Source organism: Ochotona princeps, chromosome X (assembly GCF_030435755.1).
Source record: "Ochotona princeps isolate mOchPri1 chromosome X, mOchPri1.hap1, whole genome shotgun sequence".
Lineage (NCBI taxonomy): Eukaryota > Metazoa > Chordata > Mammalia > Lagomorpha > Ochotonidae > Ochotona > Ochotona princeps.
The window spans coordinates 7,812,655-7,836,184 of NC_080865.1; the positions used below are offsets into that span (position 1 = coordinate 7,812,655).

Genomic DNA, 23,530 nt, shown 5'->3' on the forward strand with positions numbered 1-23,530 from the left:
TTGTGCTTTATTTAGGGAAAACTAAATAAAGTGGTGATTACAAGTCTCCCTACAAATAGAGTCACCATAGGATGCTTTGTAAAACTTGTCAGATACGTAGTGAAATTGATCTAGAAGAACAAATGGGCAAGAATACCAAAGATAATCATGATGGACTTCCGCTAGTGACAGTTATCAAAGCCATATGATAATGGTTTAAAGAAAACAAAGATTGGGAGCAGCAATTGTGGTATAGCAGATTAAGCCTTTGCCTAAAAAGCCAGCATCCCAACTGCTCTACTTCTGATCCACCTCCCTGGTACTGCACCAGGGAAAGAAGTATAAAAATGGTCCAAGTACTTGGGCTTCAGCCATCTATGTAGGAGACCCAGTAGAATCCTGGATCCTGGCTTCCTCCTGGTCCAACGTTGGCTGTTGCCATCTTGGAAGTGAACCAGAGGATAGATGATATTCTCTCTCTCTCTCTCTCTCTCTCTCAAAGAACTAAATCTTAAAAAAAAAAGCCTAAAGAATGAAATAAAAAAGGTTCTAGTCTAGGAGCAAACTGAAGCTATTTGTATGTTCTATAGAACATACTAGAAGCAACCCTGAACTGGGGAAAGCCATCATGCCTTCAAAAAATGTTGGGTATTTGATACCAATATGGAGGATAACTAACTTAGATTCATAGATCAAACCATACTTAGATCACAGCATATGCCTGTCCAGAAGTAGGTCAGTAGAATAGTGTGTTTATTCCAGCTGTAGCTAGAAGATAAATTTGTGACTGTTAAATGGAGGATGTCATCAGAGACAAGATGGATGGGTTCAAATATATAAAAATTGGAAAAAGAATTTTGCCCAACAAAGTATAATAAGAAGTTAAGCAACAGAACAAGGAAAGTATCTGGGATCATTGTCAGTGATTGCAGTTGGCTGTCCAAGAAGTATAACGAATGGCTACAGGTACGGAAGGTCAGTTTCCTGAACCAACTTCGTAAGTGGGCAAGGAAAATGAACTTGCATTTTCCTTTACAGATAAGAAAATAAAGGCAGTAAAAATCACTGGAAAAAATAAAACTTCTCCAGCAATTTCAGCACAAAGGCAATTTCAAAAGTTTTCACCAGCAAGATGACACAACACCTTCCCTCCCCCCAACCCTTACCCAAACCATACATCCACCAATAAACATTTTCCTGTCTGGCTCAAAACCATCACTTTCTTTAGAGCTTTCCATTTCTCCCTCCTTCCATCTACAGCAACAGTTGGCGTTATTCCCGTAGGAGCACATACACTTGATTTGGGTCATTGGAGAGAGGGAGCTAAACTTCACCCAGGGCAGCCGCAAGATAAAAAAGAACTTATCTTTTCCAAGATTTGCATCAGTCTCTTCGGGGCTGGGGAAAGCTCAGGGCTAGTCCTGGCACTTTGTTGTTGTTACCAGGCTACTTCCCTCTCTCTGGAAGTTTCATGGACCAAAGTCCTTCTTTCTCTGTGCGGTTCTCCTTCTGTCTCCCTTCCTGAATCATGCAAATATTTCCTTCAGTAATAATCTGGGAGTGGCTGTTTCTCTTGAACAAGTTTTATCTTTTGGCTACTGAGGGAAGGAAAAGGCTAGAGGGGCTGGTCCTAGAAGCTCTTGCTACTAAGATGCATGAGTGCCAAACTATTGTAGTGAATTTAAAAATAAAGTTTCCCAGTAAGAAGACTTCAAAAAGGCCAAGGAAGAAGGAGCGGGAGATTTCTTTGAGTCTCTGAAAATATTGGTTTTCATTTTCAATCACTATTAGCCAAAAAAAAAAAGTTAACAAAGGGGAAAAATCTGAAATGGCAACATGAGCCAAGAGGAAATTAGAAGAACAACCCAGACCTTGGCAGGCAACTTGCTTTTGCTTTTGAGATGTAGCCTTCTTGCTAGTATCAGCAAAACTCTTTCTCATATTTTTGTGTTTCCCCCCTTCCCTTTGGTAAGGACCTAAAGTCTTTAAGGACACCTAGAGATGGATGTTGTCCATGTCTCTTTTGCTCCATCCCAGGAGTCCTTGCTTCAGTGGGATTATCCCTTGGGAGTCAGATGATGGCACCTGCTTCAGTGACTTATCGTGAGGATTGATTGAAATACACATGTGAGAGTTCCTAGCATAATGCCCAACACATAATGAAAAGAAGCTAGCTATTATGATTCCAATGCAGAGCTGTAGATCTCTGTGCCTTTAAGGAGCCTGAGTACTTTGAAAAAAAAAATCTCCAGAGGCTGATATTCTTTGCTCAAACCTGGCACGCTCACTGAAAGCCTTGCTCACAGAGTCGTGCCTCAATCATTGGAGCCAGGGACACAGGGGATATGTTGGCCTTGCTCCTTTGTGGTTTCCTCGTCTTGTACAGTATAACCTTCAGTGAGAAGCTGTTGACATGTGCACATGTCAGCCCAACTGATCGCATAGATGGCAGTTCTTCCTTCCCTGGAGGGAAAGACCTCTGATCTCCCCCGACACCTCTCTCCACAGTGTAAAATGAATCTGCAAGGTTCATGTTGGCAGAGAGAGAGAGAGAGAGAGAGAGAGCGCGCGCTTCCATCTGCTCATCCACTCCCTGAATGGAACAGGCTGAAGCCAGAGGCCCGGCACTCAATCTCGGTCTCCTACATGGGCTGCTATGACCCGTGTACTGCAGCCATCACCTGTTGCCTCCAAAGATATGACTTAGTAGGAAGCTAGGATTGGGAGTAGAGCCAGGAATTGAACCTAGGCACTCCCATATGAGATGCCAGTGTCCCAAAAGGTATCTTAACTAACCAAATGCCCGTGCCAAGGGAGCGTAACTTTCAAAATTAAGGTTGAAAGCAGAGAATAGCAATTTCCAGGTTGCTTTGTAAGAACTTGGTGCCACCAGATCGAGTCACAGTGTTATCAAGGACTTGGACCATCCTATGCTGCCTCCAAGGCCACCAGCAGAATCAGAAGCAGAGCAACCATGACTCGAACCAGTACCCCATGGGATACCAGGGCCACGGGCTGAGGCCTAATGTGCTATACCACAGTACTGGCCCCTATATGGTAGATATTTTACTAAAACTAAGCAAAATGTTTTGCCCCAAATTGTGCATTTTTTGAGTTAGGGAGTCAGACTTTAAAATTTGCTGGAATTCAAACCTGAGTCTTATTGGTGTTGAATTCTTTTTGCTCTGCTCTGTCCCTTTCTTGTGCCATGGTTAAGAAATACGAAAAATTCATTTTCAAGGGCCTGTTTATTTTCTTTCAACTGAGTTTGAAGTTGACTGCAAACAGGTAAATTATTGTAAGGTTGACTTGAGTGGTTAGTACCCACGTAAGACATTTTTAAATATGTGCTTCTTTTGATCTTCATGTTGTTCTTAATCTTAAACTTTACTTATTTTGATCGCTCCCGTTTTAGTGGGAAAGAAGAGTGAGTGAGTGGTCCAGGGTTAACATCCTTGGTAAAGTAGGGCCTCCTGATTAGGCAGCCACGTGATAGTACTAGAACTCAAAGTGACTGAGATTACTGGCTACTGAGCATGCTTGATGGAAAGAAGGAGAAGGTCACAGGCAGACAGCTGTGAAGTTTACACCTTACACAGTTTGTACAACCATAGGTAGCAGCCTACATGAGGAATGTTAACAAAGACAGTGCTACCATTTATTTGACTCCCTTCCATGTGTCTAATATCAATTTTAGGTCCTTTTGATACAGGTGATCCTCATGGCAGATACATATGGTAGTTTTTTTTATATTTTTATTGGAAAGGCAGATTTACAGAGAGAAGAAAAGAGAGAGAAAGATCTGTCCACTGATTCACTCCCCAAGCGGCCGCAATGGCCATAGCTGAGCCAATCCAAAGCCAGGAACCGGGAGCTTCCTCCAAGTCTCCCATATAGGTTCAGGGTCTCAAGGCTTGGGGTCGTCCTCGACTGCTTTCCCAGGCCACAAGCAGGGAGCTGGATGGAAGTGGAGCAGCTGGGACATGAACCAGCGCTGATCTGGGATCCTGGCAGTTGCAAGGTGAGGATTTAGCCACTAGACTACTGCACCATATCTGATTTTTTTTAAATGTATTTGTTTTTTATTTGGAAGGCAGTTACATACAGAGAAGGAGAGGTGGAGAGAGAATGAGAGAAGAATGAAACCTTCCATTTGCTGATTCACCCCCAGATGGCCACAATGGCCAGAGCTGAGTAGTTCTGAAGCCAGGAGCCAGGAACCTCCTCTGGATCCTTTTCATAGGTACAGGAGCCCAAGGACTTGAGTCATCCTTTACTTCCCTGTGAGACCACCAGCATGGAGCTGGATCAGAAATGGAGCAGCCTGGATTTGAACCAGCACCAACATAGCATGCCAGGGCTGAGGCCTAACTTGCTATGCCATAGCACCGACCCCTATATGGTAGATATATTACTGAGTTAAATAAAATGTTTTGCTCCAAGTTATATGCAGTTTTTGGCATACAGAATCAGATTTGAAAATTTCCTGGAATTCAGGCCCAAGTCTTTCTGATCATGCATTAGTTATGCTCTGTTTACTTTCTTGTGTTCTGGCTAGGGAAAAAGAAAAATTCATTTGATTACTATCAAGGAACAGGATTCATCTCAGTACAAACGCAAGACATTGTCCCAACTAGGGTTTCTGGAAAAAGTGTTGCATTTTATGAACACTATGTTGGAGAAAGATGTAGGGAAAGGGGAGAGGACAGGAGCTACAAGTGGGTAAGAGAGAGTGTGTGGTGGTTGAGAGTGAGAGGGCAAGACAGGCTTGTAGTCTGGGAAACAACCTAAGCAGAGCAAATAACTCTGCCCTAGCCACAGTATTGCCACCCTCTTTACCCTGAACCTTCATTCCCATAATACAATCTCTGACCTACTTGTGTTAGAATTGCTTGGTTCGGGGGCCAGCATGTGGCACAGCTGGTTAAGCAGAAATGACAGCATCCCATATAAACATCAGTTGGAACCTTGGTTGCTCTGTTTCTGATCCAGCTCCCTGCTAATGCCCCTGCAAAAGCAACAGAAGATGACCCAACTTTTTGGATCTCTGTACCCATGTGGGAGACCTGGATGGAGTTGCAGGCTCCCAGCTTTGGCCTGGTCCAGTTCTGGCCATTGTGGCCATTTGGGAAATGAATCTGAGCATGAGAAATCTTGCTTGCTTCCTGAGTATCTGTTTTTCTTCTTTTCAAAAAAATCTTAAAAAAGAGAGAGAGAGAGAGCTCTCGGCTCAGGGTGTATATTTGGTCTAGTGATTAGGATGCCAGGTGCATTCCAACATCCCTTGCTGAAATTCTTGGGATCCAGAGAAACCCTGATTTAAGGCAACTACAGGAAGGGTTGTTTGGCCTAGTAGATGAGACATCTGCTCTTCACTTCAGAGTACCTGTGCTCCAGCTCCTGACTCCAGCTTCCTGTGAATGCAGACCTTTAGTGGCAACAGTAATGGCTCAAATAATTAGATTGCTTCCATCAATGTGGGAGACCTCAGTTGAGTTCCTGGTCCTGGCTTCAGCTCCAGCTAGGGACCATTGTGGGCATTTAGAGAGTGAATCCACAGATGGGAGTGCTGTCTCTTCCCACACCCATTATAAACAATTTTAAATACATTTAGTAAATTTAAATGAATGAAAGGAGAACCAGAAGTCAGTGTTCGATGTAGTAGGTAAGTCTCTGGAACAACTGCATCCCATATCACACAGCCTTAGTTTGAATCTCAGCTCTATACTCTGGTGGCAGATGCTGAGTGAAGTAGCTGTGTCCCTGCTACCCTTGTGGGAAATGTGGATTTACTCTCTGGTTCCTGGTTTTTGTGTGACTCAGAACAGGCTATTTGGTAAGTGAACTGCCAAATGGAAGATGATCTCTCTCTGTCTCTCTCTACCTTCAAATCAGTAAAATGTAAAAAAATAGAATCTGTTGGATTCATTGTTTAAATGCAGATTCCTATGACCCACACAGAAGCATGAAAATTCAATTTCTAGGTATGTGAAATATCAATTTATGCCCTAAACAACTTTCCCAGTAATTCTGATTAGGAATTAGGTTTTGGGTCCCACACCCTTCTCAATAAGATTGTTTTTTTCGAGTATACAACTTCAACATATACTGGTAGTCTGTTCATAAATTTCTTACTTGTATTAATGCTGTAATAGTTACATTTAAGCACAAGAAATAGGAAAAATAAATCTAAATTACATTCTGTGAAAACCACTGCCCTACAGCGTGGCCTAGTGGCTAAGGTCCTCGCCTTGATCCCATATGGCTGCTGGTTCTAATCCCGGCAGCTCCACTTCCTCTCTATCTCTCCTCCTCTCAGTATATCTGACTTTGTAATAAAAATAAAATAAATCTTTAAAAAAAAAAAAAAAGAAAACCACTGCCCTAGATTAAAATATAAATGACCTGGTCAAAGCATTAAAAGTGAGTGGTTGGACCCAGTTTAAGTGAAAAAGAGAGCAGAGTAATTAGAGCCCAAGTTGGTGGAAAGAAAAATTCATGAATTAAGGGAGAGGAAACCACAGAAGTTCCATAATCCACCAGTCTCTAGTCTTTGCGCAACTGATTCTGGAAAGAGGATGGGGCAAGGTTGAAAGGCATCAGGCCAAGAACAAGTATGAAGTAGGAAGTGATGTGCAGCTAAGAAATGTTTGCACACAGCACTGGCGTTGATCTAAGCAAAGAAGCTGCATGCAGCCCATTTCAAGGAGTGTGGTGCTCTTTGAGTACCATAATAAACAACAGCCTGGTAATAGACTTAGGAGGCTTGATAAGATTGAGAAAAATGAATCATTTCCATTAGCCTGCACCACCCCAAAGAAAGCCACTATTTAGGTTAAAAAACAAAACAAAACACTTCACAGGCTATGCAAGCAGCCTCAGGAAAAACCTCAATCTCCCTCCCAGCCCGAGTCAGCGTCTGAAACAGCTGGACAGCTACTGATGACCTGAGCTGCCATTCATTGTCCTTGACTGGCAGCCTCGACCCTGATCTTATAGTCAGAGAGTTTGAACTTTCCCCTCCACCACAGTCACACAAATCTGCACTTATTTCACACCAAAGTCATAGCTACTGAGCTGCGACGATGTGCCAGGCACTGTGCTGGATATTAATAAAATAGTGGTAAATGTAACATGACCTGCACTCTCTCAGCATGGTCACATGGGAACCACAGATGACTAAGCACTACTGTGCTGGGAAAATTGATGGGTGCTGTTAAGGCAGAGCCTGGACACTTTCTCCATGCGTGTGAGGAGCAGGGAAGGTTTCCTCAGGGAAATGATGTCAGGGAAAGAGAGTGAGCCATAGGCTACAGAGTATGTAAAGGCAAGAAGTGGGAGGTGTGGGGCTGGCAGAATCTTACAGAGCTGTATACATAGTCATAAGGGTCTCGATTTGCTGAATAATGTAGGCTTTAAGCATGGAAATAAATGTGTATAACATAGTTGGGTTTATGCTTTTTTCTTTTACTGTGCATTTGCTGGTAATTATTAAGAACTTGTAAATATCTTTACTGTACAAACACAAAATTTAGGGCAACCTTACCCCAAAGTGTCAGTACAACTCTTCAGAGGACGTGAGCAACAGTTTCCGTTTTTATCCTCCAGAAAACTCACATGAACATACATGTACCAAGAGAGGAAAACATAGTATACACATTTTCTATCCTGCATTTTAAAAATTATGATTATTCTATATTACATATAGACTTACTGCATTACTTCGAATAACTATGTAGAATTCTGTATTTGCATGTTCCCTGTTTGATATAATCCCTGCTGAAGGGCATTTAGCTTATGTATGGGCTTTTGTGATCACACACCAAGCTACGGCGAACATCCTTATGGACTTCTATGGACTTCTATATGTAGAAATGCCCAGCAGCTGAATTGCTAGGTCTTTCCAGTGTCTCCAGAAGCACACCCATTTTCATTTCGATCAATAGCATCTGTGATCACCTGTTTGATATAAGCTCATCAATTCTTTTTTAAATTCAAAGAAACTTTTAATATTGTTTGTATCTGTATGTATTTAATTTCAAGAAGTTGGAATTTCTGTAGATATGTTGATAATCTGTTTTTGTGGAAACTATAGCCTTTTTTCCAATTGAGTTGTTGGATGCTCTTATGGATTGGCAGGTGTGTTTCACATATTCAGGCTATTGATAAATGCTATTAGTATTTTCTCCAGTGTATCTTTGGCTTTTGATTTTGGCTATGGTATTTTTCTCCTGTATTCACTTTTTTTAAGGCAGTTCATTTTCAGGCACTCATGTTCATCAAGTTTTGCTTACTGCTTTTGTATTTGGTATCTTGCTGTGAATTGACTAACTTATCTTGCCCAGATTGTTTTCTCATATTTTAATGCCGTTATATTGTCCTTTTTACTTTGAATCTTGATAATGTTTGACATTTATTTCATTGTAAAACTAATGTGAAGATCCAAGCTTATTTTTGTTCCAATGGTGATGCAGTTGTTTCAAGCCTGTCTATTGAACAGCCTGTCTTTCCACTATTTGAAATGTTTCCTTTATCATGAACCTGCCCTACGCGTCTGAATTTACTTCGGTGTTTTGGAGTTCTTTGTTTTGTTCCATACATCTATCTTTCTGTTTATGAGGCTGCATTTTTACAATAACCTTAAAACATATTTTAATCATTGTTAAGGGTTAGTCCTCTCTCATCACTCTACATTTTTTCCCCTACTGTTCCTGGCAATTCTCAGAACTTTATTTTTCCCACATGAAATTCAGAATAATGTTCTAAAATACAATCTGTTGACACTTTTTACTGGCTTTGCACTAAGTTTATAGATTAATTTACGTAAACTTGACAGCTTTACAATGTAGAGTCATTCCTGCTAGTAAAGTATATATCTTTTCATTTATGTACATCTTGCTTCATGTTCCTCAATGGAGTTTTAAAGTTCTGCGCATATAGATCCTGCATATTTCTTGCTAGATTTATTCCTAGGTATTTTATCTTTTTCATTGCCATTGTAAATGTGGTCTTTCCCTCGAGTAGCCTTTTCCGATTGTTGCATACAGGAAAGTTGTTGAGTTATATATATTCATTTTATATCCTGGTACCTTACTGAATTTTCTTATTGGTATTAGCTTTTAAATGGTATCTATTGAATTTTCCAGATAAATAATCATATCCTATACTCATACTCAGAACATGTCTCCCTCTGACAATGTGAGCTTCTTTACCTTATCAGATTGAATTTCCTAGCACTTTCAGAAAAATTGCAGAAGTTAGTGGGGAAAGTAGATATCTTGCTTTGTTATTAATGCTTTTTTTTAAAAAGATTTATTTATTTTATTACAAAGTCAGATATACAGAGAGGAGGAGAGGCAGAGAGGAAGATCTTCCGTCCGATGATTCACTCCCCAAGTGAGCGCCACGGCCAGTTCTGTGCCAATCCGAAGCCAGGAGCCCAGATCCTCTTCCAGGTCTCCCACGCAGGTGCAGGGTCCCAATGCATTGGGCCGTCCTCGACTGCTTTCCCAGGCCACAAGCAGGGAGCTGGATGGGAAGTGGAGCAGCCGGGATTAGAACCGGTGTCCGTATGGGATCCTGGCATGTTCAAGGCAAGGACTTTGGCCACCAGGCCACCATGCCGGGCCCTTAACTGACTTCTTAAGTCAATGGATAAGCCCCATCATAAATTTTCACCCCATCATAAAATTTTACTGTCATGGCCTGTCATCAGCTGAAAGCCACATATTTTGTTTCTCAGTTTGTATTTATTTATTTGAAAGAGAGAGAGAGAGAGAAAGAGAGAAGAGAGAAAGTTTTTTCTACCTGCTGTTTTACTCCCCAGATGGCCAGTGGCCTGGGCCTGTAGCTGAAAGCATTATCCAGATCTCCCTCATGGGTGCAAGGGTTCACACACCTTGGCCATCACCAGCTGTTTTCCCAAGCATTAGCAGGGAGCTGGGTCAGAAGTGGAGCAGCTGAGATGTTCATGTGGGATGCCAGCACTACAGGCTGTGGCTTAAGCTACTGTACTACAGAACCAGCCTCTGTTTCTCACTCTCTCTCTCTCTTTTTTATGTTTGCATTTTCTATAGATTTTGCTTTATGAATTTTGATGCTTTTTTGGTGCCTAAAAAAATCAGGGAAGCTATATATTCATCATGCATTCTCGTTATTAGTGTAAAGCCATTCTTTGTCTTGTTGATTCATTTTGCCTTTAATTCAGTTTTTTTAGAGAAGTATTGTGACTTAGGGTTTTTTTTCTTGGTAATTTTTGACATTAATTCATTTATTAAATTGATTACCTACTGTGAGCTAAAGTACTAGAGAGCAGATGGATGAGACAGACAAGATCCCTGTATTTGGGCTTCGTGCAATGGCTCAGTGGCTAAATCTTTGCCTTGCAAGCACTAGCATCCAATATGGGCGCCGGTTCTAATCCCGGCTGCTCCACTTCCCCATCTAGCTCCCTGCTTGTGACTTGGGAAATAGTTGAGGACAGCCCAAAGTCTTGGGACCCTACACCCACATGGGAGACCCGGAAGAAGCTCCTGGCTCCTGGCTTTGGACTGGCTCAGCTCTGGCCGTTGTCGTCACTTGGGGAGTAAACCAGTGGACAGAAGATCTTTCTCTTTGGCTGTCCTTGTCTCTATAAATCTGCTTTTCCAATAAAAACTTTGAAAAAAAAACCAGGATTTCTGTATTCGCTGAGATGTTAGAGAATAGAGCCCAAAATATATTAATGAAACTAGATATGTGATATAATATCACAGTGAGATGAATATTGTGAAAGAGAATAAAACAGAATATGGAAAATGAAGCAAGTGTCATCTTTATTTTAGATGAGGTGATCAAGAAAGATCTCTCAGCTTAGAACACATTTGTCATCCTTTTACTTTGCAGCTCTACTGCTTTTTTTCCTGTGTTTTTCCTCTGGGCATATGTCAGGTGGAACAGTTTGCACACAAGGGATCATTATCATCACAAGGTTCTTTGTGTGATGAGAAGAGAGTGGGACTGTCTGGATGTGAATTTCTTATCCATGCCAGCAATGAGCTTGGCCGCATGGGGGCTGGAGGTGAGGGTGATGAAGGACAATTCGCCTTTCACTCTATCTGAGCTTGTCTGCTATTGTGTGTACTATTATTTTTCAAGAAATACTGCTTCTTCATTATGACTATTGAATGGATAGTCTGAATGATGATTTGATTGACTCCTCGGAACTTCCTGTCACTGGGCAGGATTTAGCATGATGCTGATTGTGCAAAGGCTACAGCAGCAAACCAGAGCTTGTTGCTTCCAGGGTTTAACTCTTTATATTCTGAATCCAAAGAAACATCTCTAACCTTGATGACTTTATTATACAGAAATTTGACTTTGTATACATCTTCAAATAAACTGGGATTTCCTTTCTTTGGAGAATCTCTTCTGTAGCTTATAAATGACAATCTTGTTTCACCTTGCAAATGGCAGTCTTTTAAGTTTCCTGATTGATTTTAAAATTGTAAGTGTATTGAACATGTGCATGTAATATACATACATTTTTTACACATATATCATCTATACCAAAATTATGCAACCAAACTCACACGTATCCTTGGTATATAATATATGATGTAGTTCTGCTAGCACTACTCTCAGTTATCTTGAAACTTTTATTAAATAATCTTTCTTTATATTTTTGTTGTGGAAAATTTTGTATATACCCTGGTTTTATCGATGTTCTTGTTTGTTTCTGGATTTTCCAGACTGTTCTGTTAACCAGTAGCACATTGATTTAATGAACACTGTTCTAAATATGCTTAATCTTTTATTTACCCCCGTGTTGATTCGGTAGCAGAGTAGTCTTCACTATTATGTTCTGCTTTGTTTGTAATTTGATTTCCAAAGAATTATATAGTTTTAAAAAGATCCCTGTTGAGAATTCTGATTGGAATTGCATTACAAATATATATTTGAAATAAAAAATAGCTATTTGTGAATGGCCTGATTGGTGATTTTGGTGACAGACACAGAACATAGAAACTGCACACAGCCAGTCCATGACACAGGTTGCACCTAGACGGATGTTGGAGGAATGGAGGCAGGCAGTGATGCAAAGGGTGTTATGTCTTACTTCCTAGAAAGAATTCAGGGAGCATGGATAGCAAATTGTTAAAATGTGCTAATTCTGGGTAGTAGGGGAACATGAGTTTTTATTATGGCAATGCGAGTATTTCTATTTGAAATGAAAGAATATAACTAGGCACAGACATCTCAAAACACAACATATCCCATGCGAGGGCTATAAAAAGACTAGAATGGTAGATGTTTATCCAGAGTTTGTAGATAGATGAAAGGTTTAAATTCAAATACTAACTTTACTACTTACTAACGTCATGACTCTAGGCAAGTTTCTTAACCAGTCTGTGCCTCAGTTCCTCACTTATATAGTCAAGACAACAATAACAAATGTTACCTAGGGTTATTGTGAACATTAAATAAGTCAACATGTGGAAATCGCTTAAAACAATTCCTGCTGTTTGGCATATGCACGATAAGTGTTAGCTCTCATCTTTGTGTCATTATCATAAGTTCTATATATGTTACCTGGCTTTGGCAGCCACTTAAAATTGTATATAAATGTTGACATCCGAAATATGTGCTTTTCTGCAGCTTATTTGACTTGACATTCATGTGCACTTTTGTAGGGAAATGGCTCATTCCAAGACTAACTTTTCATGGACAACCCCCTTCCACCCGTGCCTTGAGAACCCAGCGCTGGACCTGTCAAGCTACCGAGCAGTTTCTTCTCTTGACCTCCTTGGAGACTTCAAACACGCCTCGAACCAAACTGAGGAACCTTCGGTTTATGAGGAGAGCTCCCTGGCCTCCATGCCCCGTCCACTGCGCAGCCGGGCCTTCTCCGAGAGTCACATCAGCATGGAGCCACAGAGCACCCGGGCCTGGGGCCATCATCGGAGGGAGATCTTCAACAAAAGTGACGAGACCCAAACAGATCCTCTGGGAGCCAGGAAAAAGGCCTTCCCTCCTCCTCGCCCTCCACCTCCCAACTGGGAGAAGTACAGGCTCTTCAGAGCAGCCCAGCAGCAGCAGCAGCAGCAGCTGCAGCAACAGCAGCAGCTGCAGCAGCAGCAGCAACAGCAGCCACAGCAGCTGCCGCCACCTCCACCCCTGCAGCAAAAGCTGCTGCAGAAGGATGAGGAAGAGGAAAGCAAGGAAGAAGAAGAAGAGGTGGAAGAGGAGGAGGAGGAGGAGGAGGAGGAGGAGGAGGAGGAGGAGGAGGAGGAAGAGGAACTGCCACCCCAGTATTTCAGTTCAGAAACCACTAGCTCCTGTGCCCTCAGTCCTCAGGAGGTCCTGGAGCAGCCGCAGCCACTGAGCCTTGGCCCCGGCCAGGCCCCGAGGCGGGCTTCCCAAGGCCTTCCTGCAGAGCAGGAGCCCTTTACGCTCCATTCCAGCAACCTCTTGCCTCCAGGAAGGGGCCGCCTGGGATCTCAGCCTGAACAGGCTCAGCCCCCTTGCTATTATGGCGCTGGTGGGCTTTGGAGGACATCAGAACAGGAGGCCACTGATCCCTCCAAGTAAGTGCCAGGACCTAGGCTTGGCCCGTTCATCTGCTTTCAGCCTCAGTTGTCTTACGTGGGAAATGGGCACAATGAGGCTTGTTCCTCAGGATTGTTATGAATATGAAGATGGTCTACATAAGGAACATAGCTCCACACTTATTGTTCCATAGGGTTGTTATGAATCTTAACATAGTCAACATAAAGGATATAGCTTCACACTTAGCCCATAGTAGATACCCAGGCATTATTGGTGTCCTTATCCCTAAACGTCATTATTAAAATACCGTATGGCTTTAAGGCCTACATCAGAGCCTGGCCCCTGCTTCCAAAGGCATTAAGCCCTCGTGGGCTGTATTATGCCTTTCCTGGAAACCAGGCTCACGCTCTGTACTGCCCTCTATTCTGTTTTCCCTCCAGAACAAGAGGCCTGCTCCCCAGCGGACCCGCCTCTCCTCTTGGCAGAGTAGGCTGGGCTTCTCCATTTTTCCTCTCCACCCTGTTATTAACTGTAGTTCCTGGGGCTGGCTGCTTTATGCCCTGGTAATTCTGCCCAACAGATAAGGCCATTCTTTTTTTCTCTTCCAGTGTTCTCCCTCTCCTTGTTTCCCTGCCCCACCAGACGCCTTTGCTTTAGTAGGCAGTAGGTGGAAGTTCATGGAACCAGCTGCCAGGGCAGGGAGGGCAAAGCAGGAGTGTGGTTTATGTACTCACTCCACTGTGTTAATTCTCATCTGGGCACCCCACAGTGATGGATTACCCTTTTTTTATTTCCAGATCCTAGCGCAAGGATCTTCAGTGCATGGTGCTTGGGCTTTTCGGAGCTGATTGCCTTCCTGTGTGCCATGCAGCCCACTCTCTGCTCGAGATGCGACCTGGGAGACTGGGGTCTTTGAAGTGCATGCTTCAGATCCCTTCATAGCAAGAGTTGTTATTAGCTGTACCTTGTTCTGGTGGCTTTTTATGGACAGGCACATCTATTACGTGACCATCTGGAGCAGTTGAGCAGTTTTCCAGCCTGTGGTGCCACGACCACAGCATTTACAGGGCCAGGCTCCCAGGCATCCTGATTCTCTTATCAGATCCTTTGCAAGCTGTCCAGCCAGCTGGGGAGCATTCTGACTGTAATTAGAAAACATTTGGGCAAAGTCACTGTGCTTGTTTCCTGTCACTGCAGGGAAAAGGGAAGGTGGCCTCATTAATATAGAGTGGCTCTTCACCAGTATTTCAGAGCAAAGAATGGATAAATGAAAGAACAAATATGTACTAAGCATTTACTACATAGTGCACAGTACCAGCATTTTCTAGCTGTAGTTTCATCTAATTCTCCCAACTGCCCTGTTGGCTGTTACTACCCCCACCGGTCAGATGAGAAAACTAAAGCATAGCAAAGTAAGAGAGGATCTCATTTGCTACAACACAGCAAATACTCAGTGCTGTCACTGACTCCCAAACCCGCACCTGTTGGCTCTTCCTAGGCAGTCTGTCTCAGAGGGGACTTGTTCTTCCTGTAGGCTTGGCCTTCAGGGGACCCTCTCCTCTCCTGTAGGGTATGGTGGATGTAGCAAATGAAGCAGTTCCAGGCATACCCCTACCTCCTCTACGATCACCTTTCACCAGAGAGAAGGAAAATTATATTACTAGAGATCTTGTAACTTGCACCACAGAGTTTTGCTTTTTTACTGACTAAGGATACCAGGGGTGGGGGGCGGTTGGGAACCCCTGTGTTTATACTCAGCCTGGGCCTGGAGCTGTAAAGACCCATTAGCGAACCTTGTTTGAGCGATAGTGGTTTAGAGACAGCATCCTTCCCACGCAAGCTGACATTTTTCACTTGCTTACTACGTGCCAAGCATCATTCTAAGCACTGTGGTGTGCACATGGTCCCTGACTTTCAGTGATTTGATTTATACTTTTTTTTTCAGCTTTGTGATGGAACAAGTGTGGTAGGCACTCAGTAGACACTGGACTTCAGATTATTGATTTGGATCATGTCTGGGGCTAGCCTGTGCAGTTTAATCCTTTCTTATGATGCTTGCCAGTGGCAGAGAGCACAGCTCCCCGGCAGCCCTGCCACCAGCAGAGGAAAATGGCAGTGCTCTGCGCTAGGCTGTGTTGTTCAGCTGCGATGTAAAGTAGGTGGGGGAAATTCAAGGGACTTGCAACTTAGCAGTATATTCTACTTACGATGGTTCCATCAGGAGGAAGCCCCCGTGTAAGTCAGAAAGCATCTGTACCTCTGTAATGATTGGTTTAATCTTCACCATAAACCTCTGAAGTAGTAAAGATTAGTGTACACCACTTGCTAAATGAGAGAAGCAAGGCCTGGGAAGAGAAAATACCACACACAGTGCAAACCCAGAGAGCCCTGGCTCCCTCTGCCTACCGCAGCATCTCAGGAGCTCAGGGTCCTGGGACCAGACTCTGTTCCAGACCTTAGGAACACACAATGTCCTAAGAGGGAAGCAGCCTTAAGATTTTGTAAGCAAGAATATTGTTAGGGGCCTTAAATATCACACCTATATTCAGTTTTAAATCTACCTTCTTACTTTATGCTTTCTTCCCTAACCCGTGTCTGTGGAGTGTTTTCTTCATTCTTACCTTTACATATTAAGGATAATGACCCTTACTTATAAATTTATAAGCAAATTAGTTATATAAAGATTTGTTGAATGTTTTTTTATCCCTCCCACCACCATTAATATCACATGCTCCTATACTATTATCTAATGGCTATCCTAGAGATAACATAATGATCAATGTCAAATATTTTTTTATAGTTTTACTTATTTTCAAGATAATGGATTTTAGAACACTGAAACTCTATATACACATCTATTTTTTCACAATAATAATGATGATAATAGACAAAGGATATTGTTAGGGGCAAGTATACATGTAACATTTGAAATTCAAAAGACACACAAGGCTGCCTTAAAGTCAGCTATGTTAAACCACATCTTACAGCTTACTTACTATTCAGTTATACAATGTTGGAATAGGTGTAGAAATAGATTTGTGATCCCATCAAGGGTTGATTAGATTTATTAACTCTAATTCAAGTGGCATGTAGCTTCCATTATGGACCCAGTGCATTTCCTTTCTGTACTTTATGGGAAGAATCAGATTTTTGCTTCAATGTTCACTATCAAATTCAGATTCTGTTCTCACTGATCTTTTATAACCTCATCCCTTTTAAGAAGGTGATGATAAAAGAAGTCCCAGTGCTGAATATGATATGTATACCAGTTCAGAATCTTTCATTGAAAAATTCAAAATTCCAAATGCTTCAAACCTCAAATGTTTTTAAACTTATGAGTATCTTTGATTTTTGGTTAAGTGTAGTCAGATCATTAGGCCTATGCAAATATTTCAAAATGTAAAAGCTTCTCAAATCTAAAACACTTCTGCTCTCAATCATTTTTGCATAAGGGATACTCAACCTGTAATACCCAAACAAGGTCATCTCTGTTAGGAAATTGATTCTCCATAAAGCACAGCACACACATTTTGAGTCAGAACTTCAGTGTATGCCCCAAATATTTGCCATATGATAGGAATTTTCTAAGTTCATGCCTTCATATCCCCTCTAAAATGTTCTCCCTTTTCCCAAACATAAACATATTCCAGCCTGAAAGTTCCTTACCTGTAGGCTTTCGTATGATGTCAGGTTGTCCCTTGGCAATGTGGCACTGTGGCTAAAAGCACAGATTCTAGAGTCAGGTTTCCTGGGTACAAATCCCAGGTTTGGGCTGGTAACTTTGCTCTACCTCTGGGTGCCTCTTGTTCTTTTTCCGTAAAATGGTTGTCATGAGCATTCCGTTATTCCCGTGTACCTGTGTGTATCTATCTTGGGACAGTTTCTAGGGCACAGTCAGCCCTTTGCGGATGCTAGTTGGTACAAATATTGTTTCTCTATCAGTGCAACAGGCTTGAACAATGTAAAACGAATGTACCTAGGATGAGGAATATTGACATGCCCAAGTTTCTTTTGTGTGATGAATTAGGAGACAGCATAGCATGAATCAGTAAATAGCTGTGGAGCCTTTTAACCATTATTTTTGACCTTTAGCTAAGAGCTGCAAATAGCTGCAAAAATGACTAATGAGTTTTTCCTATTTTTCCCTTGCAGACAGCTAGAGGTTAGCAAAGGGGTAGTGACACAGACAGGTGGAGGGTGGGGCTGGCTGGTAGGCAAAGAAAACATAATGGGGAGTTTTTTGGGGGGGACCTTCCCTTGGACAAACCATGGATAGAACGATTTGTCCCTCCACCACTAAAACATAATATGAGAACAAGTTTATGTCCACACTCCAGATCAGAAGCCTCGATGACAGGAGAGTCCAAACCCAAGCCAATATGGAGCCAGAGCTACTACTTTCCTGAGGGGAAAGTCTCTTTCACAGAGCAGGGCTCTGATAAACCCAAGACAACAGGTCTGCTGCTCTGCTCATTGAACCCCAAGGGTTCCACTGGTTTAATTTTCCTGCTGCACAGTCACAGAGGACCCTAAAGTCCTTGGAGATATTCTGGAAAGAGAGAGATGGCTATGCTTGCTTAGGCTCAAGGCTTACCCTGCAGTAGGCACTCTCAGGAGAACTCATGAAAGATGTGGTGGACCATGACAACTCCCTGGCCAGGGCACTAACCCCAGCCCAGATATGATGACCACTCTAAGATCATGCATGACCTCTTTGCTGCAGGACATCTGCCAAAGAAGGGACATCACAAGCAAGACTGGCACGGGGGAACAATAGCAACAACGAAAAGATGAGTGTGCCTTTGTAAGCCAGATGAAGACTAGATGGCCCTGTCTCAGTTCCTCAAACCCAGTACTTTTTGTGATCCATGTATTGGAACCGTAAACCAAACTCAAGATTTTGGGGGGCCAGCCAGCTTTTCTAGGTTTTAATGTGGATGCTGATGACCAAGCAAACACAATCTGAAATGAAGTCCTTCAAGCAGTTGAAGTCAGGGACGTGGAAATACCCTTCTGTATTCTTAAACATTGGCATTAGTTGGCTTCTATGGCCTTCATGTGACCTGTTTACATTTAAACATTATCTCCTGGTCCATTTGTTTAGGCTTATTCGAATGAGTCAATGTCTCATTTTACAGATGGTTAAATTGAAGAAAAATGTCAGCAGTTTCTCAACAGAGGTGCTCCAATGGTCCCTCTTTCTTTTCCACAGACAAGAGTTTCAGCACTTGTCACCTCCTCCGGGGGCCCCAGCAGCCCCTACCTCTTATTCAGCTTATTACAATATTTCTGTGGCCAAGGCTGAACTGCTGAACAAGTTGAAAGACCAACCAGAGATGGCAGAGATTGGCTTTGGAGAAGAGGAGGTGGACCATGAACTGGCTCAAAAAAAGGTAAAATGTTTTTGTTGTTGTTATTTGTTTGTTTTGTTTTTCAAATATGCTCTAGAAATTTTCATTATAAACCTTGAGTATGTCTGGATGGTGACCAGCTCTCTACACAATCTACAATATCTTGCATTCCCATATATTCAGGATAAAAGTCAGCCTCTGTGTTTCTCACAGATCCAACTCCAGTCTCTTTTTGACCCAACTAATAATAATAATAATAATAATAACAACAACAATAACAACAATAGAAGGATGAAAAGGAAGAGGAGGAGGAAAGTCCCATAGGTGTGAGAAATCTTTTTGTGCCAAGGGCAATTTATATATATAATTATCATTTATTTATTATATATTTATACATTTCGAACATCACTTGTGAGCCATAAAAAATTATTAATTTAAAAATCAGACCACTCTAGATTTGCTGATTTCAAGCTCCACCTGTGGTTGCCCTAGCAGGGCGAGACCAAATGATTTCTGTGGGCCTTAGATGGTCCATGGACCAGTCATTCTCTACTTGTGCTAGAACAGTCCTATAGTTAGCTATTACTAATATATTTTTGTGATGTAGTTCCATAGGCTCAGCGATTCCCCCCGCCCTAATACTTTTTAAAAACCAGTGATGAGGACTAATTTGCCCAGGGATAACAGAATCCAAGACTTGAAGTTAAGACTGCCTGAATTTGCACTCCTGCTTTATCCTGGAGTTAAACCAACTTTGTCAGAAACTCACTGACTGCTGTATGCCAGAGTTTTGCCCATGAAGCCTAGCCAATAGCACTGTCATAGATCATTATTTTCTGTGTCATTTTCCATTAAAGAGAACAGAATAAGTAAAGAAAATAAGGAGAAATTATAGGCTGGCAAACTTTAGTATGTATTTGCCAAGACGGTCAGTTGTATCTTGGAAGTACAGAAAAAAAAATGGAGAAATCATTGTTGTTCAGAAGTCTCTCTTCATGTAAGTACCCGGAGCTTGGTGTTCTAATCAAATTCCTGGAATCGCTTTGCCCTCCCTCACTTGCCTGTTTTATTTCATAAGCAAATAGAGTTTCCATGACAACCTCAAAGGTCCAATTTACAACTTCGTGGACATTTGAACTCGGTGTAGATTGCTCTTCTGCCCGTAATTCTCTTTCAAAATAAGACCTGTAGGAAAGCACGGGCCATTCATGAGAACTCTCCCTCCAGTTACTCATCTGAAACAACTATCAGAAACTGAAGCGGGGTGGTATCAAAGGCGTATTGATTCAGATGCCTGCTTCCTTGGATGCCATGCTTTCTGCCCATGGCAAGGCTGCTTCTAGTTTACTCATGCCCTGGCCTCTGTAGGGACAAACCTAATAAATGTCTGACCAAGATAAGAGACAGACGATCAGCAATGACAAAGCACAGAATCAAAAGTGACTTGAAGTGATTGTGGGTGGGCCAGAACAGTATTTATCTCTGAGGAAGAGAGGTGAGGAGGGTCACCTATTTGCAATGTCTTAGAAAAATAATGAAACAGCTAAGCTCTGGTTAAGTCTGTGACACTCCACATCACTGCTGCACTCTCTCCAGAACTGAAGTTCAGAAGGCAGAACACAGGCTCTGGGGAACAATGGGCTCTCTCCACTTTTGTCCTTTCATCACCCCCGGAGCCTGGGAATCAGAGTGGGTAGGCAATCTTTCAGGTGTGTCATCCTTTGTCCAGGACACTGATTGTTTGGTAGAGCAGAGGACAGAAATATGACTGTGAGCCTGGTGACATCTAAATGTGTTGCCTCGTTCATAATATTGTTAATCCTCAATTCCCAGTGGGTTCTGGAATTTTCCTCAAGTGAAAACTTACTTATTACACTTCAGACTAAGATTAAGATGTTGCGTGGTGTGAGAGAGATCACACCAGACAAGGCTAGGTGTATTATGGTGTATTTGCTAACTAAGCTTGGTGATAATAGGGCCCACTAGATATTAGCAAATAACAAGTTCATTTGACAATCCAGCCTGAATCAAAACCCTGAGAGGAACAAATAGTCATTACCGTGAAGCCCATCGCTTAAACTGAATGCTGATGTCCCAGCTTCCCCAGCAATATAAGTTCTCCTAAGAGACATGCAGCAAACAACCTGGACACACTTACAAAGCTGCAGACATTCACCTTTCCCTGGCTTCTCTGCTCAGATTCCACTACTGCTAGACCTCACCTCTCCTGGAACTCTTGAAAGTAACAAATTGGAAATACAAAGCATCTTAGCATTACATCTTGTCATAACATCTTGCTACAGCTTATTGTTGTAGTCACTGCAGAGGCTCTGGTCAACTTGATGTGGGTTCATTCCTGTCAGAACCTTTCAGTTGGATACATATTCGTGAGTTTTAATGCTCCCAGTAGTAGTAGTAGTAATAACATGAGTAAATGTGCATTGAGCACTTCATGTGTCAGGCATAATAATACTAAGTATTTTGCTTCTGGGATCTCCTTTAACCTTTGAAATAACCCAGGGAAGAGGTAGGGAAACTTTCCACTTCACGAAAGTTGGATGAGGTGCCTTGCCATGGTAAGGCAATAGGAAGAATTGGAATTTGAAGCCATCTGTCTCTGGCTCTGCAATGCCACTCCTTGTGGCTTACAGAGGTTTTGTACAACCTTGGATAGATCCATTGCTGTCAAGACTTGCAGCCAGACAAGTGGCTGATTCCTGTGGAGATGGAGGGCACAGAGGTGGGCCTGGGAGAATAGAAGTAGCCAGAATAAGAAAATAGATGATAGAACACAGGTAGAGGCTGAGGATCTAGTGTAGAAGAGCAGGTGTTGCAGCTGTGGAAGTCAAGCTGCTGCTTGGGAAGCCCACATTCAGTATTGAAGTGTCCGGTTCAAGTCCCAACTCCTCTGCCTCTGATTCAGCTTCCTGCTAATGCACATTCAAGGAAGGAGTCAGACGATGGCCCGGGCACTTGAACCCATCACCCACATGGGAGATTTGATGGAATTGCAGGTTCCTGGCTGCGGTCTGGCCCTGCTGTGGGTGTTGTGGAGAGTTGGGAGGTGACCTGGTAGATCAGAGACCTCTGTCTCTGTTTCTTCATATCTCCATCTCTGTCACTCTGCCTTTCAAATCAAAACATCTTTAAAAAGAAGAATCTCAGAGACATAAGAGTGAGTGTGGTGAATAGAGGAGGGTAAAGAACTAATCCTGAAAGATTCTTAGGAATGATTTTGGGACCAAACGGCAATAAGAACTGTAATGACAGCAACTTAGCTTTTATTGAGCATGTTCTGAGGGCCAAGCCCTTTTCATGTCCCATCTCCTTGGGTCCTTATTACAGCCAGGTGTGGTAGATAACTTTGGGTACTGCCATTCTCCATGAAAGAAAGTGAAGCTCAATGAGGTCAAGTCACCCAAGTTTCTACTACTGGGAAGCAATCATTTTGACTGCAGAACTCACACTCCTACTGAAAAGGTCTCAGAATTCAAGTGGAGGGGACAAGAGTCTATCAGAGTGCCATCAAGGTGCAATACACTTGGATAGATAAAGGAGAATGAATGGAGGGATAGGCAAATACTTGATAACAGACATGTTTCCAACTTAAACTTCCCACATTCTAGTTCTCATTTGCTAAACAGTACCAGCAAGTATTTATCAAGCTGCATTTGGCAAATGAAGCTTAGCTTTGGGTATTAATGCCAAGAAGTTTATTGGTAACACAGAGACGGGGAGACAGTGCCCATAGACCTGGAATTCCTCACAACTTGCTCATTCTGTGCTATCTGAATCCTTGTAACCAGAGGTTCCAGGCCCAGATCGGTTTCTGTTGGTCCTCATTATTATATATTGTCTTCTGTTAATCTCCCCTTCCCCACCCCCTGCCTAGATACAACTTATTGAAAGCATTGGCAGAAAGCTCTCTGTTCTGCGAGAAGCCCAACGCGGGTTGCTGGAGGACATCAATGCCAATTCTGTCCTTGGAGAGGAGGTGGAGGCCAACCTAAAAGCTGTTTGCAAATCCAATGAGTTTGAAAAGTACCGCTTATTTATCGGAGACCTGGACAAAGTGGTCAACCTGTTGCTGTCACTCTCTGGACGTCTGGCCCGGGTGGAGAATGCTCTCAACAGTATTGATTCGGAGGCTGACCAGGAGAAGGTAGAGTTGGGGTCTCTGGCATGTGGCTGGAGAGAAATGTTGGTTCTTCTCTGGGCTCCCTCTTTCAGCTTTTGAATATTATGAGAGGTAGTGCAGCATAGTTTTAAAAGTTTGAGAAGGGGCCCACATTGTGGTGCATTCAGTTAAGTCACTTCTTTGCTATGTTGGTATGCCATATCTGAGCTTATTAATGTGCCCGGGAAGCTACCAGGTGATGGCCCAAGTGTTTGTTTCATTGCCAGTCACAAGCAGAGGTGGAGTTCTAAGCTCCTTGCTTCAGCCTGGTCCAACCCCAAGCTATTGGAGCCAATTGGAGAGTGAACCAGCAGATAGGAGGTTTCTCTTTCTCTCATACTCCCATTCAAATGAATAAATAACTTTTTTTAAGAGTGTGATCACTGGTTTTCCAGTACCCTGAAATTCTGTCTCTACAACTTCCTTAGCTGCACTCCATGTCACTCTCTTAATGAATAAAATGGAATCTATACATTGCCTGTCTCATGGGGTTGTT

At 42.5% G+C, this 23,530-nt stretch overlaps 1 protein-coding gene across 1 annotated transcript in view; it reads left to right on the top strand.

Annotated features, from left to right (window-relative positions):
* The window catches only part of SHROOM4 (shroom family member 4), a 221,304-nt gene that overhangs the window by 192,686 nt on the left and 5,088 nt on the right, over window positions 1-23,530 (top strand). Inside the window, exons 6-9 of the mRNA XM_058658470.1 lie at window positions 12,651-13,097; window positions 13,176-13,544; window positions 18,719-18,899; window positions 22,750-23,019. Of these exons, the coding sequence (XP_058514453.1) occupies window positions 12,651-13,097; window positions 13,176-13,544; window positions 18,719-18,899; window positions 22,750-23,019 (1,267 nt within the window). The remainder of the gene's footprint in view (window positions 1-12,650; window positions 13,098-13,175; window positions 13,545-18,718; window positions 18,900-22,749; window positions 23,020-23,530) is intronic.